General features: G+C 37.2%; 9 protein-coding genes across 9 annotated transcripts; 5 read left to right on the top strand and 4 right to left on the bottom strand.

The window, feature by feature from the left end:
* Positions 1–3,768: 3,768 nt before the first annotated feature.
* Positions 3,769–6,685, top strand: CBG13613 (the record flags this gene model as incomplete). The annotated part of the gene is made up of 2 exons (XM_002640434.1): positions 3,769–4,099; positions 6,357–6,685. The coding sequence occupies 2 exons, from the start codon at positions 3,769–3,771 to the stop codon at positions 6,683–6,685; spliced, it is 660 nt and encodes a 219-aa protein (XP_002640480.1).
* Positions 6,686–8,042: 1,357 nt separating this feature from the next.
* CBG25408 lies at positions 8,043–9,024 on the bottom strand (the record flags this gene model as incomplete). Its single annotated transcript, XM_045241287.1, has 5 exons — positions 8,043–8,053; positions 8,103–8,350; positions 8,399–8,530; positions 8,714–8,854; positions 8,915–9,024. The coding sequence occupies 5 exons, from the start codon at positions 9,022–9,024 to the stop codon at positions 8,043–8,045; spliced, it is 642 nt and encodes a 213-aa protein (XP_045099419.1).
* A 1,935-nt stretch (positions 9,025–10,959) lies between these two features.
* Positions 10,960–13,682, bottom strand: CBG13612 (the record flags this gene model as incomplete). Its single annotated transcript, XM_045241286.1, has 6 exons — positions 10,960–10,988; positions 11,055–11,720; positions 11,764–11,884; positions 12,116–12,293; positions 13,063–13,303; positions 13,553–13,682. The coding sequence occupies 6 exons, from the start codon at positions 13,680–13,682 to the stop codon at positions 10,960–10,962; spliced, it is 1,365 nt and encodes a 454-aa protein (XP_045095210.1).
* Positions 13,683–13,903: 221 nt separating this feature from the next.
* CBG13611 lies at positions 13,904–16,413 on the top strand (the record flags this gene model as incomplete). Its single annotated transcript, XM_002640432.1, has 7 exons — positions 13,904–14,054; positions 14,106–14,504; positions 14,551–15,037; positions 15,438–15,624; positions 15,676–16,168; positions 16,215–16,313; positions 16,364–16,413. 7 exons carry the CDS (start codon positions 13,904–13,906, stop codon positions 16,411–16,413), a joined length of 1,866 nt encoding a protein of 621 aa, XP_002640478.1.
* A 1,006-nt stretch (positions 16,414–17,419) lies between these two features.
* CBG13610 lies at positions 17,420–18,751 on the top strand (the record flags this gene model as incomplete). Its single annotated transcript, XM_002640431.1, has 2 exons — positions 17,420–17,539; positions 18,035–18,751. 2 exons carry the CDS (start codon positions 17,420–17,422, stop codon positions 18,749–18,751), a joined length of 837 nt encoding a protein of 278 aa, XP_002640477.1.
* Positions 18,752–19,895: 1,144 nt separating this feature from the next.
* On the top strand, positions 19,896–21,672 carry CBG13609 (the record flags this gene model as incomplete). The annotated part of the gene is made up of 5 exons (XM_002640430.2): positions 19,896–20,025; positions 20,073–20,277; positions 20,323–20,623; positions 21,145–21,268; positions 21,314–21,672. The coding sequence occupies 5 exons, from the start codon at positions 19,896–19,898 to the stop codon at positions 21,670–21,672; spliced, it is 1,119 nt and encodes a 372-aa protein (XP_002640476.2).
* A 122-nt stretch (positions 21,673–21,794) lies between these two features.
* CBG13608 lies at positions 21,795–23,612 on the top strand (the record flags this gene model as incomplete). Its single annotated transcript, XM_002640429.1, has 5 exons — positions 21,795–21,924; positions 21,980–22,202; positions 22,535–22,916; positions 22,974–23,100; positions 23,149–23,612. 5 exons carry the CDS (start codon positions 21,795–21,797, stop codon positions 23,610–23,612), a joined length of 1,326 nt encoding a protein of 441 aa, XP_002640475.1.
* Positions 23,613–23,798: 186 nt separating this feature from the next.
* Positions 23,799–25,407, bottom strand: CBG13607 (the record flags this gene model as incomplete). Its single annotated transcript, XM_002640428.1, has 4 exons — positions 23,799–23,984; positions 24,243–24,574; positions 24,621–24,744; positions 25,357–25,407. Coding segments are annotated over 4 exons (693 nt in total), but the record flags the coding sequence as incomplete, so codon positions are not given.
* Positions 25,408–25,527: 120 nt separating this feature from the next.
* Positions 25,528–27,587, bottom strand: Cbr-usp-3 (the record flags this gene model as incomplete). Its single annotated transcript, XM_002640427.1, has 7 exons — positions 25,528–25,678; positions 25,884–25,945; positions 25,996–26,270; positions 26,319–26,728; positions 26,778–27,050; positions 27,098–27,412; positions 27,457–27,587. 7 exons carry the CDS (start codon positions 27,585–27,587, stop codon positions 25,528–25,530), a joined length of 1,617 nt encoding a protein of 538 aa, XP_002640473.1.
* Between the last annotated feature and the right edge of the window lie 203 nt (positions 27,588–27,790).

Here is a 27,790-nt window from a genome sequence, read left to right as displayed (position 1 = left end):
CATACTATCACAAATATTTTATCAGTTGATCACTTTTTGATATCTTTCACAGAAAACTAGATAAATCAGCTCAAAGTTGAATGTCTATTTTTTTTTTCATCATTTTTCTTTTTCTGCAAGAATTTGAAAACGGAAGAAGAAAACATAATTTCAACACTCCTATGCAAATAAATAGATAGATTCATTCATTTTGGAATGTTTTTGTTATTCAAAATCGAAAAAGATTTTCATTTTGTAGAAAACATTTTTGGTTTTTTCCTGATTTACCTTCAACTTTAAGCTTTTATATATATATCATTTTCTGTAAGAGATATAATTTTCTGTAAGAGATATAAGGGGTAATTCGACTAGAGGGTTACGGTATCCGTTCTTGAACGATTTCAGGGTTTTTCTAGGGAACACGAAAGGTTAATACAAGATTTTTGGGATTACGGTACATATTTTTAGGGCATAAAAAGTTTAAACTCCTAGTTTTCCAATTTTTGATAAAAAAATTATTAGGCTCTAATTTTATCAAAGTACTAAGTTAATAACAACATTCTGTAAATTTTTAGTTGAAATGGCGGAATAAAAAAAACGAATTTCCCAAAAAAAAAACTTCCTGGAGGATTTGAACTTGTGGGCCCACTGTTGGAGGTGCCGTGTCGCTACCGGTTGAGCTACTTTGGCTTTAGAAGCCCACCTCATTTGAGCTCAATTATTTCGATTCCTATGAGAGATATCAAAAATTAGTCAACTGAAAAAATAATGGTGATGTTATGATAAAAATGTTATTAGTTGACAAATTTTTGATATCTTGCATAACTACCAAGATAATTGAGCTCAAAGTGCGCATATAGCTAAACAATCTAATAGAACGCCACTCGAATCGTCAAATTTGAGTCCATGTATCTCATTTTCTGTGAGAGATACCAAAAAATGGTTAACTAATAAAATGTTGCTGATATCATGATAAAAATTTTATAGGTTAACAACTTTTTGATATATTTCATCAGAAGTGAGATATATAAGCTCAAAGTGGTCCGGCGTTCTATTAGAGTGTTTGAGGTAAATCAAAATGCCTACTGTAACCCAAAAAAAACCGAAAAATCTCCTTTAATTTTCCGAGGAAAAAAACCACCTGCCATTCTCTATATCCCTTTATCTAATCAAATAAATATCCGCATAGTCACTTGTATCCCCCCCCCCCCCCCCCCCCCAATTTAATCTAATCTAATCACCTTTCCCTCCATATTTTTTCCCATGACATGACAATTGACATTTTTCATCCCAATACATTTTTATGTTTTTGCTGATTGGAAATTGTTTGGAAATTTGATATTTTGTCAGGAAATGAGCATCGGAGTAAACAATTTTTTGTAGAGCATGTCATAACTTTTTCATTTATTCGATATTTCAAATTTTTGTTATCTCTTTTAAAAATATTTGTAACTTTCTATTTTTTTAAAAAAATATTTCTAGTTTCTATGACCCTTTATTTTTCTGGATAAATCCAATTTCCTATTCTATTTCCTTTTTTATATTTGAAAATTATTTAATTTCCGCTCTTCGAAATCTGAAAATCTAAATAATCACAAATTTGTCCTAACTACACCCTTTCCACGCACTTTTTTGTGCTCTCTTATCTGCCTTATATGACTCAGATTTTCAATTTTCAGCCAAAAAAATTTTTCCAGCAGACAGAGATTATATTCTTGCTCTCTTCGGCTCTCTCCCATTTTCTGATTTTTAATCCGCTACGTCCATCAAGAGATATGCACTAATTTTTGCTCACATTTTCAGATTTCAAAAACGGAAAAAAACTATGTTTTCAGCTATTATTTTTTGGCTGAAAATGTTCTAAAAATTGTTTAACATTGTTCTTCTCATAGTGTATTTGGCTAAAAATGTATTTGGCTAAAAAAACTGTTCCCTAAAATTCTGAAAATCTAAATATCTAAAAAAAAGTCATGAGAAAAAAAATTGTAGGAATCAAATCTGAAAATGTCAGAAGGTTCTTGGGATTTTCTCATAGTAGGGGATTCTGAAAATTCTGGAAACAATTTTTTCTCACGGACAAAATCCCATTCAGAAATTCAGAAATTCAGATATTCAGAAATTCAGATATTCAGAAATTCAGAAATTCAGAAATTCAGAAATTCAGAAATTCAGAAATTCAGAAATTCAGAAATTCAGAAATTCAGAAATTCAGAAATTCAGAAATTCAGAAATTCAGAAATTCAGAAATTCAGAAATTCAGAAATTCAGAAATTCAGAAATTCAGATATTCAGAAATTCAGATATTCAGAAATTCAAAAATTCAGTAAAATGGCTTGAATTTTTTGAAATTCAAAGTTTCGAAAAGCTCCTTCTAGCCAAATTTTCAGCTTTTTCTGAAATTCCATAGTTTATATTTTTCTAGAAATTAAGAGATACAGTTCCTTAAAAACTCAAAATTCAAAAAATCTAATCCTTCTCAAATTTGCAAAAATGAGTCTGAAATTCTCTTATGTCCGTTTTTTGTCTTTGTTCTATGGTTCGCATTTTTTCTGTGTTTCTATACCAATTCAAAAATTGGCCTATATTCCAATTCCTATTTATCTCTGTGTCTCTCAATCTCTCACTCTCTTCTACTTTCCAACAGTTGACTCATCAAGCTCTCTCCGGAGTGAGCGGACACAGCTACACGTCCGCACCTCGCTTTTTTCCACAAAGATGTCTGTCTGCGTCTTCTCGATTCTGTATACTATCTCGTCCGGTTTCACCTTCCCGTTTTTCTTTCAGTTTTATTGCACTTTCCATCTCTCTGCGTCTCTCGCTCACAGTGCTTTAGGCTCAGGGAGAAAGAGAGAGAGAGAGAGAGAGAGAGAGAGAGAGAGAGGAGTTATCTGATTAGGCCACGCCCACTTGGTACACCAGTTTTTTTCAGTGAGAGATTCTGCTTTTCTGAGTTCGAAGAGTTCAACTTTTTTAGGATTCCAACTCTTCTTGAGCAAGTTTTAGCGGATTTTTTGTTAATTTGCTCCGCCCACATATTATACCTTTTTCTAAGATTTCTGTATTTTCTGAAAAATTTTCTAATTGTAAAGCTCAATTTGCTCTTCTATTCTTCGCTCACAGAACAGGCCAAATTTAGTATATTTTTAGCTGAAAAACGGTCAACTTTGGACATCTAAAAATCATAGTAGACTTATCTGGATTTTTCTGGAATTTTTGAGTATACTAAACAAAAATAGAGCTTCAACTTTGTAGTTTACAACTTTTTTGTAAAATTTTTTCCAAATGAGATAAATGGCTTGGAACCAGCCATCCCCCATTCTGGGGTCGAGCACCAAGTAGGCGCCCTTCCACGTGGCATGTCTCCCCAGGATTAAATTTTCCAAAAAAAGATGTCAGCTTCAAAATTAAAGCTCTATTTTTGCTTAGTATACTCAAAAATTTTCAGGCTTATTCAAAAAAGTCAACTTTTTTTTATTTTAAAGTTGACAGTTTTTAACTAAAAGTCGAGTAAAACCTGTACTGTCAAGTTTGAGCTAATTTTTCTTGGTTGCTATGCAAGATATGAAAAACTTGTCAACTTATAAAATATTGATAATATTATGATAAACAATTTATCAGTTGACAATATTATAAGATTTTTGAAAAGAAACGAGATAAATTGGCTCAAAGTCAGGGAGCCTTCTATTACAAATTTTACGGTCGTTAATTTCTTTCTGTTTACTGTTCCACTCTTGATTTATCTTTTTTTCTGATTATTTTAGTAAACTCAAAATCCGAATTTCCAGGATCATGTCCTCTACCTCGACCTCGGATGACAAATCCTCTTCCACAGAAAAACGTGAAAAACCATCGTGTCCCATCGATGAGTACCGTTCTTCATCCAACAAAAAGCCCGAATTCCTGGAGAGCTACGCAGCATTCCGTCGTCCACGTACACCTCCACCAGTGAATACAGATTCAGAAGTGGATTGCACACCTTACGACCATGTACAGTACCGTCCGTTTTGCCAGACAATTCGGTTGAGAAAACGAGCAAAAGCCTACAATAAGCCAAAGAAGCCAAGGATGTCAGTGGTCATTGAGAACTTGTCCATGTTCGAGTGGTTGCATAGAGTTGGAGGTAAGAATTTAAAGGAAAGTTAGGCCACCTGTTATAGGGTGTTTAGGTTAGAAAAGTTAGGCCAGCCCTTAAAAAATCTACGCCAGCCAGAAGAGGTTGATGGAAAGCTAGGTCACTTGTTTGTAGTTCTTAGGCTAGCAAAGTTAAGCCAGTCATTGAAAATAATAAACTTTTTTTTGATTTGATAGGCCAGCAAAAAGAGTAGTTGAGGGGAAAGCTAGATCATCGATTTGGGTTCCTAGTCCAGCAAAGTTAAGCTACCCCTTGAAGTACCTAAGCTTTGAGCGGAAACATCTGTTTTTAAGGTGAATTTGTTTGCCTTACTTTTTTAGCACAGTAAATTATGCAAGGATGTCCTTTTTTGCCTCTCTAGCTTTTACTGGCAGGCCTTGATGCCAAAGAACTTTATGAATTGCTCATTTATTGCCAAATTAGTACCAATCTGTGTACCTGAACAACAAGGAAATCAAGGAAATTAGATTTATGATTAGCAATTTAGAAGGACACGGATTATTCGGTTAGATGCCAGGTGGCTAGCACAAGCCAATGTTTAATCTTGAGAGGGGGTTTAGGGTGGATGGGGGAAATTGAGGAATAAGACTAATTGAGCATAAAAGGAAGGAGCAAGTATGGGAAAATTTATGTATTACGGTTGTGCGGGAAATTAGAGTTTTTGTGAGAGCAAAAGAGATTATGTAAACGACATAGAATGAGAGTGGAATCTAGGGATGCCTTCTAAGCGTCAACTTTGAGCCCATATATCTCGTTTTCTGTGAGAGATATCAAAAAGTGGCCAACTGATAAAATTTTATCATAATATCAGTGGTATTTTGACAGTTGACAACTTTTTTATATCTTTCACAGGAACCGAGATAAATTGGGTTAAAGTTAAAAGTTAGGAGAATGACCACGCCCTCCCCGTCCTTAATCTTCAACTAAGAGCCAATTTATCTTGATTCCTGTGAAGGATATCAAAATTTTGTTGACTGATAAAATATTGGTGATATCATGATAAACAATTTAATGGTTGACAACTTTTTGATACCTTCTCCAGGAATCGATATAATTGAGCTCAAAGTTGGCAATCTTGGGTAAGCCCCTATTAGATGAAATAGGTATATATTTCATAGAAGAAGTCAAAATATGATCTCTTTTATCTGAATTTTTGAAATTTCTAAAAATCTGAATTTCGATCTCTTCTTCTTAAAAAAAACATGGCGGACTTCTCCAATCCTAGGACTTAACCTAAATGTCAACCACTTTCTTTGCTCCCATACATCTGCTCTTTCTATGTTCAACCCAATTTTTCATTTCTCCATCATCTGGGCATTCATCTGGTTCTTCTCACTTTTTTTCTCTCTTTTTTTGCTACCGACCTGGGATACAAAAGAGCCCCCGATGCTTTATTACACCACACTATCCCTATCTCTCTCTCTCTCTCTCTCTCTCTCTCTCTCTCTCAATTTCGGAGGGTCTTTCTGCTCAACAGAAGACACCTGACCTCATGAAATCGGAACAGAGGAAAAACAGTATGTGAGAGATGAGATGGAAAGAGAGGGGGGACCATTTGTGCAACAGGAGGTAGATGTTTGTGTGTTCGAAGAAGAGATGGGTTTCTGAGGAAGAAGGATGACAGGGGGACAGTTACAAATCGGTTAGCATAATTTCCATTTCGTAGTTGGGAGAGTTGAAAATCTGTAAAAGTTTGATATTTAAAGGTGGGGGGACAGGAGATTTTTCGTAGTTTTTTTGTAGCTAGCGTATGCATTCTACCGTCACGGTGTACAACGCTTAATGTCACTCTGCGTACTGCTGTCGTCCTCGCCTTTATGTATGCAATCGGGCGTGCGCTTTCTCTTTGCCCGCGTGGCTCAGTCGGTAGCGGCGCCGCACCATCAATCATCGCCCTCACAAGTTCAACTCCTCGAGGGGCATCTTTGAACGGAATTTCGAGAGCATTATTTTTTCATGTCCCCCCACCTTTAACGTCAAACTTCTTTTTTTTTAAAGATCGGTGCGCTCATTTTTATGGAAAATTTCATTTAAAAAATTTCGAAAAAATAAGAAAATTTCACGTATCACCAAATATTTTTTGGATAATTGAGAAAATTAATTTTTTCAAATCATTTTAAATTTATCGTAAATTGCAATTCCGAAAGTCTCGAAATCGCCTGGGACTTGAAAATTCAGGATGAAAAATTTATTAAAATATAAAAGTTTTCAAAAATCGAAATTCGAAAAAGATCCAATCTTTCAGCCGACAAATCCATGAGCACCGAAGAGCTGATGTTCGTGCTAACCAATGGTCTGTTCCACCAAAATGAAGGAAACGTGGCGATCGTATTCAACAAGGATCATCGAACAGGAAAATCAGCAACGAGTCGAATGAATGCAGCATTCGGGAAAGCGGAGAAAAAAGAGGATGCTGTCAAAGAGTTCATGGAGGCTCACAACTCTCCGCCTGTCAAATTTTCCATCCCAGAGAAAATCAAAAAATACGGTGTTGGTCATGTGATTAGGAATGATTTCTACGAGGAACCAAAACCGCCAAAAGAAGTTACTTATGAAGTTGTTGATATTGATTAGATGTAGATTGTCTTGGGCTCCCTTTCTGGTTTTTTATGTCATCTCATTTTCTGTGTTCTCTCTCTCTTCACCACCATCTTTTTCATATTTTTTCGAAAAACTTTCTGTGACAAGTTGTTCTCTCCAAAAAATGTCTTTGATATCCCTAAATTGAATAAATCGTTGTTGATTGAAAAAACGTTTTTGGAGAAATTAATTATGACTAGCCGATTTGCCGCGCCTCCGGCGCTTCAAATAGCTGGCTGGTGCGCCTTCGGCGCAATTTAACTTTTTTCTTTCGCTAAACTAAATTTTTCGAATTTTTCTCAAAACAAAAGAATCAGGATTATTTTTCCAATTTTAAAGACACCAGCCTGTTCGCCGCGCCTCCGACGCTTCAAACAGCTCTGGCTGGTGCGCCTTCGGCGCGATTTGATCTTTTTTTTTTTTTTTTTCTTTTTTTTTCCGCATAAAACTCAAAGCTCCTCGGAAATAAAAATAGTCCATAAAAGTAGAGTACTTGCTCTAATAGAGGTCCACCTGTTCCGACACTTAGGTGGTGAGCCTGTGTCGGAGCAAAAGTACAAGGATAGGAACATTAAGTATTCAACAACTATTTATTTAACTGGGTTAGGCCTCTGATTATGGATCTGCCCGGCATCAGCATTTGGAGTTGGCGTAGTTCCGATCCAGCGTCTGTGGGTTTCCATTGATTTGGAGAAAAAGGGGTGTGCACCATCCGTTGTCCACCATTAGGAGGTTGCAGCTTCAATAAGTGTGGCATCGGGTTTGGCTTTGTCCATGGGCGTCAGCAGTTGGGATCCGGCATCAGTGAGTCCATTGTAGAGGAGATCCTTTGGTAGAAGTCTCAGATGTCTCATCATACTGGCGATTCTCAATCCTTTTATAGCATCTCCTCGGCATATCCACGATTATGCTCCAGATCTGATATAGTGATAAGGGAAGTGATCACGCCAAATATGTAGCGTAAATAGTTGGAGAATTGTGTTTATGACAATTTGTGTCCTTCTAGATGTGCTCTAGTGTTATTGAATTTGAGGTCGTGCAGTAGAACCTCTGCTGCCGCGACACCACCCTTTACGTGCATTTTGGACTCAATTATCTCGGTTCCTATAAAATATATCAAAAAGTTATCAACTGATCAAATGTTTATCATGATATCACCAATATTTCATAAGTTTACAAAGTTTTGTCATCTCTCATAAGAACCGAGATAATTGAGCTTAAAGTTCACGTATTGGGTGAGCTTAGAGCAGATAAGGTATTCTCAGAACTTATATTTCGGACAAAAAAAATACAAAAACTTTATTTTTACAATTCAAGTTCACTTTTTGCCATGTTTCCCGCTGGCCATCTTTTATCTTTTCTCTGAAATTCAAGTTTCTTTATTTTTCAATTTTCCCGCCCTCTCACTCACTTTTAGCCATTTTTCCCTTCTTACTCTTCCTGGAAAGTACTTCTTTTATTGACTTTTTCGATTTTTTCGATACTTCCGATTTTTCTGGAATCGGTGTTGCTGCCATGGGCGGTGGTGCTGTTTGAGTTTTCGAAGATTTTATAAGATTCTCCGCGAATTGGACTCTTTTTCCGCCGGATACTGTTTTCCCTTGCTCAGCTTCTTTCTTTTGACCGTCTTCGGTGAGTTTTGATGGGGACGAATGTTCTCTGAAAAATGGAATCTATTTGTGTGTCGGTGTGTCTAGAATTCCCAACTTTGCCGCTTTTCCAAGTGGTACATTGATGATTTCAGTGTGTTGGGAATCGGATCGTTCTGGTTTCATTTCCTTTGGGTCGCGTGGTTTCCGGTTTGGTTTTCGGCCACGCATGATTCGAATTGAATCCATTCTGGAAGGTTTTTAAAGTTTAGGAGATTCAGAACTACAATCCGAAAATCCTTAATTCTTAAAATTTTAAAATCTCGGAATTTTTGAATTTCCGAATTTTAATATTTTTACATTTTAACAATTCAAGATTCTAGAATTCAGATCAAAAATTTCAGGAAAAATTATCTCAAGCTTCAAAACTGACGTATCCCCTCTCCGACTCTTCTGACTCATTTCACTGCGTTTTACCGCCATTTCCTTCTCGGTCTGAACTTCCACTTGTGATCCATTCTGTTTTTGGGACGTCGACACCGAATCGTCACGACAACGACGACTACTTCTTTCTCTAGAATTTATTCATAATTCAGAAGTTGTCTAACTAATTTTAACTTGCGAATTAGAATACCTGGTAGACGAAACTCTCTGAGCGCATGAGACAAAAATGAGGGTGGGAAGAAGGAAGAAGAGAATAAATGCAAGATGTTCAATAATTGCGAAATCCCAGAAAATGAGCATTTGTATTTTTCAACCTTGGGCAGGGAAATGAAGAAATGAAGGGTTTTGGAGGCACTTCAGGAAAAAAGTATAAGAAAAAAAGCTGGGGTAAAATACCCTACAAAGTCAGAAACCTAGTAAAACAAACTTCACGTGGAAAAATTATTTTTTTTGCAAGGAATTTTAGAAAACAAGAAAATGGGACTGTTTAGTATGCCAATTTTGAGTCCGCCATTTTCTTCCTTTAAATCGAGTAAGGATCACGTACCCCCATTTTTGACATTTTATGAAACTTTTCTCAAAATAATTCTAACTAGGTCAGTTCCGGTCCGTTTTGGCTGATTCTTTCTTCTATCGATAGAAAATCTCTGTGGCTATCCGGTTGCCAAAAATCGTCAAAAGTTGAACCGGCTGAACCAAGTTATGATTGAAAACGGACGAGTGGATACGGTTTTTTTTCCACGTTTTCCGTTTTTTCTGCCGAACTAGGGCCTAAATGAAAAATCCGGCTTTCCCATTCGATCCGTAATTTTGATAGCTATGTTGACAAAAAATATTAATAGGTTTTGAGTGAAATGTTCGAAATTCCGAGGGACCAGCTTCCACCTCTTGGGACGCGAGAACCGCTGGATAGATTGCTTTAATTTTTTGTCTCACCCTAAAAGAAGATCCTTAATTTTATTTTATGGTTTCAGATTTTTTTTCAGGTACGCTGGTTCTTGAGAAGTAGGTGGAAACCCACAAAAACTTGGGAAAAAATTGGCTAAATTTCTTACAAAAATAAAATATCGTGAAAAATCGCTCGAAAATATTGCCTCGAACAATGTATCCCTCCTTCTCCTTGAACATCTCTCCACCAAAGTTTTCGTTATTTTTTTGGTGTTTTTGCTATCTCTGATGTCTACTGGTTCAAAAATTTTAGTACTGATTCTGATAGAACAATGAGCCAGGGCCGCAGGCCATGCAACTGATTCCACTCCATTCCAAACTTCTAATGTTACAGGGCCGAAGGCCCTGTCCGGTCTGTTCGACCTGAGCGAGCGGAGCGAGCGAAGGGAGAACAGACTGAACCTTGGATCAACTGATTCCACAGAGCCGGGGCCGAAGGCCCTGCATCTAATTCCACCTAATTGCGCGGAGTCGGCCGTAGGCCGTGGACGATAGTCAATTTATTTCGTTTATTGTGAAAGATATAAAAAAGTAGTTAACTAATAAAATGTTTCTGATGTTATGATAAAAATTTTTCAGTTGACCATTTTGTGATATCTTTTACAGGAACCGAGGAAAATCGGCTTAAAGTTGATGTTCGGCCAGTCGGCCGCGTAGCTTGCGCCAGCGTAGCTCAGCTGGTAGTGGCGCACCTCCAAAATTAGGTCTACAGGTTCAATTCCTCGAGAAATGTATATGAACTGAACTCCGAGATAATTATTTTTATATCCCCCTCCTTTAATTTAGAATTTGTAAAATTATGAATTCGAATTTCTTTGCAAGATATTTTAGAGAGAAAGAAAATGGGATAGTTTAGTGTTCCAACTTTGAGTCAATTTATCTCGCTTCCTGTAAAAGATATTGAAAGGTGGTTAACTAATAAAATGTTTATGATATTATGATAAACATTTTGTTAATTGACTACTTTTTAATATCTTTCACAAAAACCGAGAAAAATTGATTTAAAGTTCACAAGTCAGTGCTTGCCTGCTGAGCTACATGGTCGGCAGCCGATCTTTCAACTTCGACCCAATTCATCTCGTTTCCTGTGAATGATTTGAAAAAGTGGTCAACTGACAAAATTTTTATTATATTATGATAAACATTTTATCAGGTGACCTCCATTTGATATCTTTCACGGAACCGAGATATATGGGCTCAAATTAAACGGCTCTTTTTTCCCGTTTTCTAGGTGCATATATGGACAAATCTGCGAATTTTCAGATTCAAAATAAAACTCTTCAATTTTTATTCAACCAAAACAATAACAACAACAACTAAAACAACCAAAAAAAGTTCAAATCTCGGCCCCGCTCTTTTAAAATCCGTCAAAAAATCCCTACTAACATAAATATCATCATCCACGTCTTCATCAGGCAACTGGGCAAGTCTCATTTCCTGAAGCCGCTGGAATTCTTCATACTCGTATTCTGCAGATTGTTCATGATCGGAAGAAGGAACGTGATAGTCTTCTGGCGGTGTCCAAATGTATGGGATGGTGACCTTCGCGTTTCCTGTAGTGTGCGGTTTTGAAGACGGCCTGGGTTTCGGAGGTGACTTTCTTGTAGTTGTGCCCTTTGTAGTCAATGTTGTAGCCTTTGTAGTAGTCGTCGAGGGTACTGTAGGCGGTAGAGTTGTGACCAGTGTTGTTATCGTAGCCTTCGTGGTTGTTGTAATCGTGGTTGGTTTTTGTGTTGTTGTAGTTGTTGTAGTCGTTGTAGTAGTTGTGGCTTTTGTAGTCGTTGTAGTCGTTGGGGGTACTGGAGGCGGTGTAGGCTTCGTAGTTGTGGTCGGTGTAGTTGCCTTCGTGGTAGTGGTAGTCGTTTTGGGTACTGTAGGTGCTGGTGTCGTTGTGGTTGTCGTTGTTGTTGTTGTAGTCGTTGTAGTTGGCTTTTTTGTTGTTGTTGTAGTTGTTAAAAACTTTGGCGCACAAATCCCGACAGTATCACAAAGCCCTTGTTGGAAAGCTGAGAGCCAATGAGCGAGTGTATCTTTTTTCCGTAGTCCCGCTGAAATGTTTTAAATATTGACAAAGTTTTTCTAAAAATTCACCTGTCGCTTCAAGACCATGAAGGATCCACCGTCCATCGACATTTTGTATAATAGGCCCGCCTCGTTCTCCTTCCTCTAAATGATCCGCAATAACGAGATATTTATCAGAGAAAGTGACCAACTGAAAATTGAGAAATACATAATTTTGTCTGAATTTCAGAAATAACCAACATTCAATCTCCGATGCTTCATTTCTCTCGCTTTTCCATAGGTGAAAACATCCGTTAGATCTGTTTTCGACACCTTTTGGACCGTCTTAAAATCTGAAACAAATTTCATCCGTTTCATTCTTCACTTTAAATACTCTACCGTCCCGCAAGCACATCCACTCATTGCTGAGATCCTGATCCACCTCCACAACCATCGGAATTTGTGTGTGTTTGAACAAGTTCTGATCCATATCACAAAAGTTCAGAAGCCAGGCATCGACCGGTTTTATGTTGCTTTTACTGCAACCAGGTGAGCCATCTTTGAAGCATCGGTGGCCAAATTTGATTTTTTTCACGATATTATTATAGAGTTGGAAGTGGCTGAAAATTCAATTTTATGTATTTTAAAACTCAAACTTCGTCTTGTGTATTTTTTGGATGTTCGATTGTTCGGAATATTCCAATTTTCTGAGAGCTGAAAATATCTAATTTTTTAGAAAATCGTAACTTTGGAATAATCTCGATTTTTCTGAAGTTTCGGAGTTTTTCGAATGATTTCGATTTTCTGCCTTTCTGAATTTTCAAGAATCGGAAATTCTGAGTATTTTAGAAAATTGAACTTCTGAATAATTCTGATTTTCTAATTTTGGTAATATTTCTGGTTTTCTAGATTTTTTTTCAACTTCTGTATTTTCGGAGTTTAGGAATAATTCGGATTTTCCAATTATCGCAAATTTCGCAGTTTTTAAAATTTCTAGAAATCGGAATTGTTGTAATTTTTCCTGTTATGTTTCTGTTCCGCTGTTTCTTTGGGACGGGTGAAAAACGGACCACCCGCTGCCATCCGTCGGCCCTCCTTGTTTTTTACTGGTTGGTCGCTCAGTTCTTTACTTTTTCATAAAAGGTCATGTAAATATATTTATCTTTCAAGTTTTCAAAAAGTCGACAGAGTGACACCGGGACAGACAGACGCGTGTTATATATAAGGAAGATGAACCTTCAAAATACGTCATGAAAAAAATCCCCGAAAATTTTTGAAAACATTGCCGTGGTGTCCCCCGGGCGGGCGGCGGGCGAGTGAGTCGCTCATCGAATATAAATTATTGAGCTCCTCTAGTTACCGCTAATCCGTTTCTCACCTATTTCTCACCTATTTTTCTGTGCACAAACTTTCTTAGCATCTATTCTGTAACCAGTATTCAATGTCCACGTGTAGTTGTCATTGAGAACAACTTGAGATGAAGCTAAAAAATGACGGGAAGAAATCATTGTCGTCAGAGAGGTTCCCGTATAGTTTTTACTGTTTTTGGAATAACCGGACGCTAAAGATATCCAAATTGGCCAAAGATCGGGGGCAACTGTCATCGGAGTGGAACTATTTGATGGGCGTACTGAAAATCTTTTTTTTTTTTTGAATTTTTTTCGGACAGCCTAATCGAGTTTTTGGATGTCAAAAATATCATTTCTGGGGAAATACATGAATATTAAAAGTTTTGCATTCAGTGGCCTAGTTTTGAGTTTCTAGGCCACATACTTTAAATGCTCATAACTTGGCTCAAAATTGGTATTTTTGTAATAGGCCTAGACATTACGAAATAACCCTGATAAGATGACATCTGAATCTAAAAACTCATGCTCACCTTCGTTTCTCAACTTGAACTTTCCACAGTTCTCAATCCTTTTCAAGTTCTCCTTCGGTGTCAATCTTTTCCCAGTTCCAAAACTTGCTAGAATCAGAATCAAAACTACGAATATCGATTGAAATTCCATATTCGATACAATCAGAATTTCATATAAATTTTAGAACTGATGAATCATGAGGATCTGGGAGGTCGGTGAATAGACGTGGATTTTTTTAGACAAAAAAGTTAATTCAAAAAAATTATATGGCGCGAAATTAGTTTCCACGTTTCGTGACAGTTCTCCCTCTTGCCACAATCACCACTGATTCCAGTCCGATCACCATCAATCTTCGAAATCAGTTCCTGGAAATGTTCTGGAATAGAAATCATTTCATCAGATTTCATCAGATTATTTTGATTGGAATTTTCTCGATTCTTATTGGAAGCTCTGAGCCATTTAGAAAATTGAGCCCTGATGAGAATCAATCTCGATTGAAATCTTGTGGAAATTTCAAACTTCGTAAGTTATTTTCTTGATGCCAGAGTTTTTTGAATGTGGATTTTCTTTCAGCTCAACACTCCCAGGATGCAAATGGAGTCATAATCACAAAAGAACCATATGAATTGAACAACGTCGTAACGTTCACAGCATGTACCATACAACAAGCTTTTGCGACAGCTACTGCAATCTCATCTCGTCACATTTTAACATCTTCTCATGTATTTATTGACGGTCGAAGGAAATGGAGATGGACTGGACAATCTGTGCAGTGTTCCGCCGGTTCAGCTGATCTTGACGTTCCATCTGAAGTACTCAAGTCCATTGATCGTCTCCCCCTGACTCGAGCTACAATATTTGATGTTTGTGACCCTACAAACAAAGACTTCAAGTATGGCACTGACATCTCCAGGAGTTTAATGCTTGCTGAAACGAATGGAACGTTCAACGATTACTTTTGTCTCGCAAGTGGTTGGTTTTTGTATGAATCCAAGTATAATATATTTGCCTTTTACAGAGGTCACAAGTGTTCATAAAGACGAGTTATTGGATTCATATGGACTTGCTTGGAATAAAGGCACTTATGAATTGTATCACAGAAAGTTGAAGTTTGTCGGCTACGGACAGGCGCCCCATTCGATGTTCACAGAAGGGTACATATCAAAAGACGAATTCGCAAGTGCTTTGGTCAAAGAAAAAGACGGAAAAAATATGCTTTTGGGAATTGGGTCAGCAAATAATCAAAAAAGCGTCCGATTCGATGGGCACTTTTTCAAAATCGTAGACTTTAAAGATACGATTTGTTCACTGGCTGGAATTTGTGATCCGAAAACAACCACTACGACTACCACGACTACCACCACTCCAATCCCCACGACTCCAACCTCTACAAATTCAGTTATCACGATTCCCATGAATAATCCGCCGACCGCTACTACTTCTCAACCCCCATCAACTCCCTCCACGTCATCTGATACTGGAAAACGAGAACTTCCAGCTTTTGTGTTGGTTTTGATTGTTGTGATGGTTTTTGTTTAATAAATTTTTATGATTTTCTTGTTTTTTGTGAGACTACGAATATTTAGAGTTGACTTCTTTTGTCTGAATTTTTTGGTATTTCTTCCAGCACGCCAAATTATACATGAAAAGCGCTTTATTTTTTAGATATCCAAAGTTAACGCTTTTCAACTTTAAATAAATTAAATTAATGAAATTTTTGCCGGTGGAGCCCTGCACCTTCCAGAGCATCTCTACCAGTATTCGAATACTCGATGGCTCCAAACTTTTCAAAAAAAAGCTCCTTTTATCTTTCACCTTCAATCAAAAAATGACAAGATTCGAAATGACAAACTGCTCGCAAAATAAAATACCGGAACTCCCAAGGTGAAAGAAAAATTGTCTCAGCATGCCATTTTTTCCAGGTAGCTCAATTTTCGAAAAACTCCCAAAACTTCTTTACTTTCGAATGAATGATCCATTAGAGCTCCATTTTCTAAACTATTCAATTATTCATACAAACCGAAGACCACCAAGTTTCAAAGCATTAGGAGTGTTCTTTGGAACTCTTACAGTTTATTTGATTGGAGCTTTTGTAAGTTTTAATTGATTTTCAGATTTTCAGAATTTTTTTCTCAATTTTCAGATAATCAGTGGGCTTGCAAACTATATATCTCAATGGTGGACGTCCAAACGAGTTGGAAAAGTTACAAGAACGCCTTGGATTCCAAAAAATTTGTGTGAATATAACATAACATCAAATGGAACAATTCCGGAGGCGAGAATTTATTGTGGAACTCCAAAAGGATACAATTTGTGCAACCGCAAGATTATCCATTTGATAAAAATTATATACAACTTGAGAACTCTCAATAACTATCCAATTCCAAAGAACACTCAATTGATATCAATAAAAATGAAAGGATTCGAGCATGGAGAAGGTCCATATGAATTCATACCAATTCTCGGATATTTTCAAGGTAGACATGGTTCGATTCCCTTCAAAGGACCATCACCGGGAAGCTTTTTCACTTATCAAATGTTTGGAGAAAATAGGGTTCAAGTGACAAGTTATGTGGAAGATGGTGTCAGTTATGTTGCTGGATTTTGCATTTACATTGAGAAACAATCATTGTGGGGTGTCAATTTTCGAGTGGATTTGATTAAGAAGATCCTGAAGTCAAGAAGGTATTGGACGAGGAGTGAGAGGAGGAGGAGAGCGGGGAATAAGGAGAGAGCGCTGGATTCTGGATTTGCTGAAAATAACAAAAACACCGTTGTACCGTATGATTGTTTGATTATTTCTAATGTTTGATTTTTTAGGGTGTTTTCAGGTGTCCTGCATAAATTTGAATTGTTAGCTAAAATATATAAAATCGAATAAAGTTTTCAAAAAAAAAATTATAATTTCTCTTTTTTTGTGAAATACCATAGACTTTCAATAAAAAATTAACGTTTTCCTTTGAACCTCGTTATCTCGGTTCCTGTTAAAGTTATCAAAAAGTAGAAAACTAGTAAAATGTTTTTGATATTATGATCAATGTTTTATCAGTTGACAACTTTTTCATATCTTATAAGGAAAATGAGATATAAATGTTCAAATTTGACGGTTTGGGTGACATTCTATTAGATTGTTTACGGTAGATTTTCAGATGTTCTGTATATATTTGAATGTTTTAATTTAACATGACCAATTAAATAAAGTTGTATGATTTATTTTCCAAGTTATATTTTTTCCCTACAAAGGAACTCTTAATTACTAAAGACTATTTCATTCCGCATATTTAATGATAATCTCAAATTTTCCCTATCAGTCGTTATGGCGGTTCCTTATCTTGAATACTATCAGTGTTATAAGACCAATCGAATTCTATAATCAACATGAACTTAAAATTTACTGTCTTCTGAATCTAATTCGCCCTGTGCTGGAATGCGAGGCTGTTCCATGGCCGACCGGCCGCGTTTTTTGGCCATAGTGATTTCTGGGTCGCTGAGCGTATTTCAAAATAACGGACTGATTGATTCAGAACAAACAACCCATAGCATGAGTCACGCGATTTGCTTAGCCTTGCTGGAAAACAAGATTCTCAAATTTTCAGACTATTTAATATTGATTTTTCGCTTTTTTGCCTATTATCCCGTTCTCCTCCCGTACCATAATTCCATAATCTTATTGTGAACCGTCTCTCACCATCTGCTCTAAACGTCCAACGGTGTCCCCACAGGGAAAAGAAACGTCGTCTTTTACCTTTGTACGTTTCTCCCACCTCCACCGTCTCCTCCCAAACGATCGTAAAACAGAAACAGTGAGAACGTATGCTCATTAATGTGTTGACCTAATTGGTGCTCACGTTAACAGAATTTTGATTCCTAATTTTTATAATTTTCAGATGATTGGAAATCTCGATTGGACATCCTTCGATTCTACGGAAGTTGGAACGATGTACTATGCGGACAATAATCTTTGGAACGCGCTGGTATCTATTCTTCTTGGATTTGCCTTCTTCTTGGTTAGTGAAACATTTTGAAGCTTCATAATTCTCTTTAAAGGTGGGGGGACAGGATATTTTTCGTAGTTTTTTTGTAGCTAGAGTATGCATTCTACCGTCACGGTGTACAACGCTTAATGTCATTCTGCGTACAGCTGTCGTCCTCGCCTTTATGTATGCAATCGGGCGAGCGCTTTCTCTTTGCCCGCGTGGCTCAGTCGGTAGCGGCGCCGCACCCTCAATCATCGCCCTCACAAGTTCAACTCCTCGAGGGGCATCTTTGAACGGAATTTCGAGAACATTATTTTTTTTCATGTCCCCCCACCTTTAAGGCTTTCATTCGGTTTGGAAACTTAGCCGACCTACCGACAGCCGCCCCAGCCGACCAACAGCCGACCGAGCTGACCGAATTCATGCATTTGATCGTCAAGAATAGCTCGGTCGACTGTCAATCGACGGTCCTCGATTTTCCACCGCTCGAAATAAAAACCTTAATTCCATTTAATCATATTTCAGCTCGTCGCATCTGTCACAATTGGCACAAATCTTCTCTATGACTGGCACACTTCAAAAGAAAGCGGACCCATGAAGACCAAACCGTTCTGTCAAGACTATCACAATTATCTAAAGGAATACGAGAACCTGAAAAATGTACCAGAAGCTAGAATGTATTTTCTAGAAGATAAATGCCAAATGTCGAATTTATCCACCAAAAAATTGAGTTCCCTAATGGCAATTATCTTTAAAAATGACAACCCCGAGGTTCCCAAACATGCCCGAGTGATTTCGATTAAAATGGCTGGATTCAAATATGGAAACGAGTGCCACGATTTCGAACCGATTAATGGTAGAGCTCCTGGGAGTGAATATTGCTACAAGACATTTGGAAATAATCGGATTCAGGGAACATTTTATAAGGAGAATGATGTTTACTACCTCGCTGGATTCTGTATTTATGTCAAAAATGAGTTCGTGATGGGATTCAATTTTCGGGAGGACGATGTTCGATGGCTAATGGGTGGAACCCCGTATCCAGCGCGGACTCGGGGAATCAGAAATACAAAAAGTGAGATGGAGTTGGCCAAGAGGATCATGGAGCTGAAAATAGAGGAAAATTCAAAAAATGAAGAAAAGGGTACGCTTTGGGTATACCTCCCAAGTCAACCATGTCGAGGATCTCAGGAATGCTCCAGAAGCACCAATAAAAATGAATCCTTGTTTGCAATTGTTTAATACAGTAATCCGACAGTAACCCTGCAGTAATCCTTTTCATTTTCGAATATTTTTCCCCTACAGTAATCTTTTTTTTTCTTTTGCGAATCTCTTGTGGTTCTTAATACATGTATTTGAATCCTTAAGTTTTATCCATATCTTCTAGAAAAGAGCCCCGAACCAGAATTGTACCATGTTTTATCTGAGTTTAATGAAGTATTAACAGTCACAAAAGCCCAATTAACAGAAACTTCAAACTGCTCAGATTCCAAAATAGATCTAATCATCCTATGATCTCCATTGTAGGGGGCACATGTACCTTTAATCCTACGTTAGCCTCCTCCTCGCTGCCTCAACCCTGCTTGAGATACGCACACAAAACTGATCCGCCTATGCTTATTTTCTTGGTCTGTCAATTTTCCATAATCACTGAATCCTTCATAAGCCGCATTGATATGAATTAAAATCACGATTATCGATGGAAGTTTCATTTTTGGAAAAAATCCAACTGAACGGCTCTAAAACAAAAAAAAAGACAGCATCACATGATGTGTGATATTTTAATTAACAATTTATCAGTTCACAACTTTGGGTGACGGTATTTTACGAGTAAGGGTGCAAAAGGGCCAGTCGATGAGAAGTCCGATTTGTAACGAGCTTCCAGGTCAGCTGGGATGGCAAGGAATCCCCTCAATTCTTCGAAGACTACTGGCGTTTCTACTCGACGACGACCACTGGGATCGGCAACGAATGAGCGAGGAGGATTGGATATTGGATGCTGGAAGGAAATGGATGCTGCCCACTGTCAGGAAGCTTCGGATGCGCTACTCATTGCTATTTCATTTTTTTTTTTCGTGAATTGGCCCTATTGCACCTTAACTCTGAGTATACGAGAGGGGGACAACTTAGTATCTTTAACAAGAACCGAGATAATTGACCTCAAAATGCAAGTATTGGATGCGCTTCTATTAGAGCAAATACGGTAAATTAATTCCGAATTCTCGCCGCTTTAAGGAACTAAAAAACGTCACGCAAAGAAGCGAAAAATAATCAAAAAATTTGGATACTTGCGTGACCAAGAAGTTATAGATCTTATCTAACAATCCAATAGTTTTTGGGTTTAGAGTACTTTTACGTTCCAGAACTAGTTGGAAATATCGAAAAAATGAAATTTCAATCGATTTTCATACTACTAATTCAAATCAATTTTTCTTGTGGGGATTTTATCAAATCTGGAAAATTGACAGATAACGAAAATGAGTATAGGCTTAAGACTTGTGGAATGGAGGGTCTTCGTAAGTGGTTTGATTTTTGATCTTAAAATTGTTTGGCTTTATTCCAGCTATCCCATCCTCTGAACCCACTCTCACCAATACCAGTGACACGTGGATGTGGTATTCTGAGTCCAAATCTTCAAATCGATATTCTGGAGCCACTCTAATTTCCTCTAGACATTTCTTAACAATTTCCAACAACATTCTCAAAGATAAAATGGTTTGGATACATAATGGATCAAATTTCACCCCGAAATGTTTGGGAAACAATTTGTGAGTTGCTATTTCGTTTTTTTTGTCTACAGTAATCCTTTGAAGAAACCAAGAAGTTCCTCAAGATGTGGTGAACACCCTAAATCTGATATCCTTCGATTGTCCTCCTTCTGAAAATTCGAACTGCAAAAATAGAACGGCAAAGCCTGTGAAAGCATATTTATTAAATATTTGTGATCCTTACGTGAAGAAATGGTTTCACATAATTCATTCTCCAATGATAGTTGAGGTGAAAGAGGTTTATGCGAAAAGTACACCTTGTCTAGATGGCAGCATTTCCAGTTTTGGAGATATCTACTCTTATCGGTTTTGGTCAAATAAGGGATTCATAGGGATGAGTGTGAAGGTTATTTTAATTTTTATGCTTTTTTATAGTGAAATTATAATTTTTTTTTGAAGTGTCGAGTTTCGAACTTTTGGAAAAATATTCTTTAAAAATTAATATTTGAGAAATGTATCTTCACATTTTTCAATGGCTTGAATCACTGGAAACATTGGGACCACAACGTTGTTTTAAACAGTTTTTTTTTCCCGGAAACCTTGTAATGTTAAATTAATCTACACATCCTAACTAACATATTTCTCTTTTTTTCATGCAAAATATTGGCGCTATCATTTAAAAATATGCGCTTATATCCGAGTTACAGCCTCTTTTTCTCCATTATTTCAGCGGCTGGACGGGACCTTCTCCTTTTTTAGTTTGTATTTTTCAGTGAAAACAACCACATATTCGAATTCTAAGCAATCGATTACATAGAGAGAGAAATTTTCATACCGGTCCTCTTCTAGCCAAATGGACAGCCAACCAAAAACCAAAACACCCCCGCTGTGATAAAAAAAGTTAGACCTGAAATTTCTTAATTCTAGGTCAACAAAACTCATAGGAATTCCCTTGTTGTTACTGAATTCACAAATAATTGGACAGACAGAGGTGGACCCCTTATCAGTGTCAAAAATGGAAAATGGTCAGTTATCGGATACGATGCAACAGGTAATATTTTTTGAAATCAAAACCACAATCCAAGTTTCTTTAAAGGTGCTACTCTGAAGAAAGGAACTTTCCTTAAATGGTTCTATCGCGTCCAACGGCTGAAGAACGGGATATGTGAGGTTTCTGGAGTTTGTGATCGTATGATGACATCGGCTCCAACCACGACGACTTCTACAACTGAATTGACGACTACGGTAACGTCTTCTGGATCTTCAGAAAATTTGAAAACTACAACACTTCCGACTAACTTGGAACCAGAATACGATTACGATGAATACGAGGACTACCCGACGAATTCGGAATATTTGGAATTGGATTATAAATTTTTGATGGATACGGTCGCCGGAAGCTCTTTCAGAAATATAAAGATTTTCGTTTTTCTAATACTTTTCTTTGTAATATAAACTATTTAATTACTTCTCTGTATGTCTTGTGGTCCAGATTTCCAGAAGCACACTGTTTCACTAACCTCGCCACATCATGGTGTTGTTTTTTTTTTTGCAGTTCCGGATTTTTTTTTGATAAAATGAAACTTCCATCGATAATCGTACTTTTAATTCATATCAATTCGGCTTATGAAGGATCCTGTAATTCTGGAAAATTGACAGACCAAGAAAATAAGCATAGGCTGAACACTTGTGGAATCGAGGGACTTCGTGAGTTGGCTTCTAGAAGATTCTGAGGATTCGAAGTTCAGTTGTCTATTTTCAGCCCAACCATCTCCTGACTCCGTCGGTTCTGATGTTCCCTATCTATCCGATACTTGGTTATGTTGGGGACAAAACGACCCGAGTGATGAATCGATATCCACTGCTTCTCTCATATCACCCAGACATCTTATCACTTCTTCGGAACTGGTGCTGACTAGAGAAATGCATTGGAGAGCAAATGGTCGAAATTTTGATTTTCAGGAGGATTGCAGAAAAAAAGAGAGGTACAAATTGTCCCATTTTCTAGAAACATTTTATTTTGGAGTTCATTTTCTAGAACCTAGAAATTTTTAAAAATCAACATTGGAATCACGCTCAGTTTGAGATAAGCTTCAAAATGAACCCAAACACGACTAGGCTCCGCCCACTTTCATTTTTCAGGCCCGTCGCGGTCGTGCGTCGCGTGTCTAGGTGAAAATTCAAAATGAGCGGAGCCTAGTCGTGTCTGGGCTCATCTTGAAGCTTGTAATGAGCATAATTCATTGAATTTGTTTGAAACGGGATAATATTTATTTTTTTAAAAATTTTGAAGTTTTTGAAAAATGAAAAATTACAGAGCCAAAAATTTTTTTTTAATGGTTTTTTATTCTGGAAAATGCATTTTGTTCAGACATCTGGAGCTGCCAGAGAAACATCTAACCGGTCTACAATTTACTTTGCATCGATGCTATGACCCGACAGATGCAAAATGTCAGGGCAATGTTCTTCTGGCAAAAAGAGCTTATATTTTGGATATTTGCCTAGAGTCGGGTTACATTCAAGACCATTTCAGGGAAGTTTTCTCGCCAATGATCGTAGAAATCGATTATGGTTTTAATGGAAGCACTCCATGTCTAGCTGATAATCGTATGAAAATTTTTAATGGATCAGAAGCGGATTCATATGGATTGGGGAGGTTTGAAGAACAGAGATATACAATGAAGCATAGGAAATTAACTGTAAATGATTTTTTAAAGTTTATTGAAAAATCGGAAATGATTATTTTTAATTTTCAGATAGCACATACTGATAATTTGCTTGTTTTCACGGAATCTTATAAGGGAGAACAAAGGAGAGGGGGTCCATTGATTCAAAGAAATCCAAACACTTCGAAATGGACAATTATTGGATTCCAAGCTTCTAGTATGTATTGACTAATGATTATCCTAAGGTGCAATGTTTTTTTTTCAGATAATATGAAGCTTTCTGCATTTTTCAACATGAAACGTCTCCAAAATGTTCTTTGTGAATTAATTGGGATTTGCCCGTTTTCTAATTCTGAAATCATGTTCTCGATGTCTTCTGAATTCCCTATCAGTACTTCTACATCATCTGAGCCTACAGTATCCAACTCCACGTCTTCCGAAAGTTTAACTTTTACTTCCAAAGCGTCAACACCCATAACTAGGAAACCCAAACCATCAGTTCCATCGAATACAAAAACTACAATAAATCTAAAACTCGACGACTCTTTCGAATCTATCCCTGAAGAATTGGAAAAAGATTATGAAGAAAATGAAGAGAAAGGAGACGATATGGGTATTGATCTTTATGTTAGCAGGGATTTTTTCACGGGTGGAAATCGAGGGAAAGGAGAAATTAGTTGGGAACATTTGGTTTTTTTTTCTTACTTTGTTTTTGACTTTATGAATTAAAGTTTTACAATGATACTTCTTAAATTAGATTGTCTGAAAAGGATTTTCAGAAATTAATTTTTGGATTAAATGTTTTTTGGATTTCAAAGAATTATTTGAACTTACTATTAGATTGAAAAACATTAAAATAAACAATTTCTCTAAAAGGTGGGGGGACATGAAAAAATAATGTTCTCGAAATTCCGTTCAAAGATGCCCCTCGAGGAGTTGAACTTGTGAGGGCGATGATTGAGGGTGCGGCGCCGCTACCGACTGAGTCACGCGGGCAAAGAGGAAACGGTCGCCCAATTGCATACGTAAAGGCGAGGACGACAGCTGTACGCAGAGTGACATTAAGCGTTGTACACCGTGTCGGTAGAATGCATACTCTAGCTACAAAAAAACTACGAAAAATCTCCTGTCCCCCCACCTTTAATCCAATTTTTTAAAAGTCTAAGCAAGTCTTAAACAAAACCCAAAGTTTTCTTCTAAATCCAAAATAAGCCCAAAACTTTCAATTTTGAGCCAACACATCTCGGTTCCTGACAAAGATATCAAAAAGTTGTTAACTAAAAGTTATTCAATCATAATATCACAAACATTTTGCGATATTTTTCACGGTCCTTCTCAAATAAACCAATTTTTATTAACCAAAACCAAAACCATGCATAAATGGAGTTCCCACTTCCATGATCCATTTGTTTCTTCCTTTGAATCCATCTCCGAATCTTCTACTCTAGCTTCTACATTTCGAAAAATATAAAACGCAAGAGTCTCATATTGATCTTCAGAATTCCCATTTTCCTTGGAATTTTCTGACGTGGTCTGTGTACTGGTAGTATGCAAAGAAGTCGTCGTCATCCGCTCTTCAAGATCTCTTTCCGAACAAATTCCAGCTAGATCACATAATCCGCTTCGAATCCATTCTACTCGGAAGTAGATGGGATATGTGCTGCTGCTGTTTTTGGGCCTATGGTATGATCCTGAAAATTGTATTTTGAGAAAAAAGTTTTACAATTTCTTAGTCACTGGCTGCTAGAAAACTAAGCAATCTGATTTTCCCATCGATTTCCGTTGTCAACGGGCTACCATCTTCTTCATTCCTTTCAAACCAAGGCTCAGTTACAATGACTTGCAGGTAGTTTCGGAATATCTAAAAAACATTAGGTTTAAAAAATTGAATGTATTATCTACTAGTTTCTTGTCAGTTAGAGCTATTGGATTTTTGAATTTCAAAATTTTCGGACTAAATTTTAGAACTTCAGAAGTTGAGAAGTTCAGAAATTGAGAAATTCAGGAATTCAGAAATTCAGGAATTCAGGAGTTCAGAAATTCAAAAATTCAGGAATTCAGAAATTCAGAAATTCAGGAGTTCAGAAATTCAGAAATTCAGGAATTCAGAAATTCAGGAATTCAGGAGTTCAGAAATTCAGAAATACAGAAATTGAGAAATTCAAGAAATCCCAACAACCCAAGGATTTAAATATACGAAAATTTTCTAGATAAAAATGTGGAAAATGGAGATGGTCAGAAGAGAATTTGTATTGGTTTAAAACTATTTTGTTGTGTTTAATTGGAGTTTAGTTTAATGAATTGTTGTTTCCGTGATTTTTTACATTTTACTAATAGCCTAAAATTCTCGTATCATCAGAATAAACATTTCTAAACACAAAAAACATATCACTAATTAGAACACAATTGAAGAAGTGAGAAAAAGTGCAGGAAGAAGTGAGAAAAAGTGCAATTATAAAATTAAAAAATTAACTAACAAGAAAAATTCATAACCCATGAAAAAATAAATATTGGAGGCTCCAATTTGGAACAATAAAATATGCAAAAATTAAAGAAAAACTCGGGATGAAAGACATGGAAAAAATGGGGGAAAATGTGCCTAGATGAGACTGGGAAATAGCGAAAAGTGGGGGAAACATCTAAATTATGGTTTTCTAGTGGATTTCGTGTACATCAGTACGTATGCCCGTTGTTTTGTGATGTTACTCGTTTCCATTGCCTTGACTACTGTATCATCGAATTGATACCATTTGGCGCCACGGCGGCCGAATGCAATATAGTGACCGGATGAGCAACTGGAAATTAAACATTTAGAGAGGCCTAACTTTTTCCATGTGATTTTCCTAGGCCACCGCAGTTGGTGGCCTAGTTTTCGCAAGTTGAGTTTTCTAGGCCACCTAACGAATTTTTGAAATTTTTTAGGAATTTCGGTCGTAAACGTTTTGAAGCTAGCCTTTTTTTGATCACCCAATTAAGAAAAAAACATTTGAAGTTCCTTACCCATATCCAATATGAACAATGATCGAATGAAGCTCGTAGACACACGGTGGCTCGTCACTGTCCTGAAAAAATTGAATTTTTTAACTAAAACTCAAAAACAAACCAAACTCACTTCTGTTAAAAAGTCATCAACTGATAATCCGGTTAGCGGGAATTCGATAAGAGTGTCAATTTTGCCACCATTATCACGGAATCGCTTTATATGGAGGCAGAGGACTTCTGGCAACTTCTTAATGAACATTTGCTTCGAACACGTCTGCTTTGATTTGCACTTTGAGCATTCCGGTTTCTCTCCCTTCTCCAAAAGTTCTCGTTGGAAAAATAGGTCGAGGCAGTCCGATAAACGATACCGCGCTTTTGAGACTCGTGGTACGTCCAGCGAGAGATCTGAGTATAATTTTTTACTGGAGAAACCAAGGATGTAATAGAACTAACCCATAAAATCGTCCATTTTATTGCTAACATTCCGACAAGTTTGACAAATGACACTACTTTGAAGTGTTCCCTCGAAACTCTTGGAAATCGGTGTAGTTTTGTCATCAGGCATCTCTGGAAGATTCCTGCATTTCCTCATTTCCGTGTGCATTTGATCTAGAAGATATCGAAGGAATTCGTGCGAATCGTGTTGTCGAAATCCACGAAACCGGGGACAGGCGGAGACGAAGGCTTCGCGAAATTCGTTCGGAGAAGTTGGATCTCGGAAATTTCGCGCTGACATTGATGCCAGCAGTTTTTGATATTCATCTGTCAAGAAACAATTCCCATTCTGTGCAATCTTCTCGTCTTCTACATAGTCTTCCAGTGATGGCAGATTCAGAATATACTCCCGGAAGTCTTTTATGCAACTGAACATTTTTTGGAATTTTGGATAAATTTTCCGTTAAAAAAACTTACGCTAATGCCTGCAGAACTGCATTCATGAAGCATGTGTTTCCCAGATTCCTCAATCCACGTGGCCGATACGGAATCTCAGTTGACGATGATGAAGAAGCGACACCTCCATTTGATGCAGGTGGATTCGTGCAATCGATGACGACAGCTCCTTGGAATGGTGTATCGAACATTGGACTCACTTTCCCTTTCTTTCCTCTTTTCTTCTTCGATCCTTTCTTCTCACCGACAACGTGTAATTTTGTGGCGAAATTAGTGGAGACGTTGGTGAGACCTCTGGAAAAACACAACTGAAGATTTTACCCTAATATTATAAATCTTACGGAGAGGTATTCGCATTTATGGTTGGTCCTTCTCCTCCTTCCATTATATCTTCTCTGTCGAACAGAAGCTTCAGCGATTTTAGAACTCCATAGAGCGAAGGTTCAAAATCCAGAGACACCTCATCATCACATGTATAGCAATAGAGTTCGAAAGTTATACAATCCATGACAACTGGATGTCTTGATTCTTCGAAATGCTCAATAGCATGCCCTGAATCATCTCTCCCGCATAAAATTCGACCACAAGTGAGACACATCAACGATTTGTTGCAATTATCGCACTCGTCACAGAAGGTTTTGAATCTTTCTTGTCCTCTGAAGCAAGTACTTTTAGCAGATTTAATTTGCGAATAACCCACTTAGAAGGCTTCCCTCGGTTAGAGTTTCCTTCCAGGAATAAATTATTGTCCTCCATGTCTTGCTTTTTGCGGAACATCGTTTTGGGAACCCGTTCGACGCATTGTTCAACTTTAATGTGATTGCAGAGCATCTGAAATTTTTTTTTATGATTCAGTGAATATTTTAGAGTGCGAAAAATTTCGGATTTCGGTCCGTTTTTTATGTGGGAAAAGGGTTCGCCACTCATTTGACTGGAAAAAACTTGATAAAAACGAATAAGAACGCGAAATCATGAAATTTCGTCGAAAATCCGCAAGTTGAGAGACAAATCGGAAAAGTTTAGAAAAAAAGCAA

The sequence above is a fragment of the Caenorhabditis briggsae genome (assembly GCF_000004555.2).
Source record: "Caenorhabditis briggsae complete genome, chrI, whole genome shotgun sequence".
Taxonomy (NCBI): domain Eukaryota; kingdom Metazoa; phylum Nematoda; class Chromadorea; order Rhabditida; family Rhabditidae; genus Caenorhabditis; species Caenorhabditis briggsae.
The sequence above is the reverse complement of the archived record's forward strand: the minus strand, read 5'-3'. Positions and strand labels throughout refer to the sequence as shown.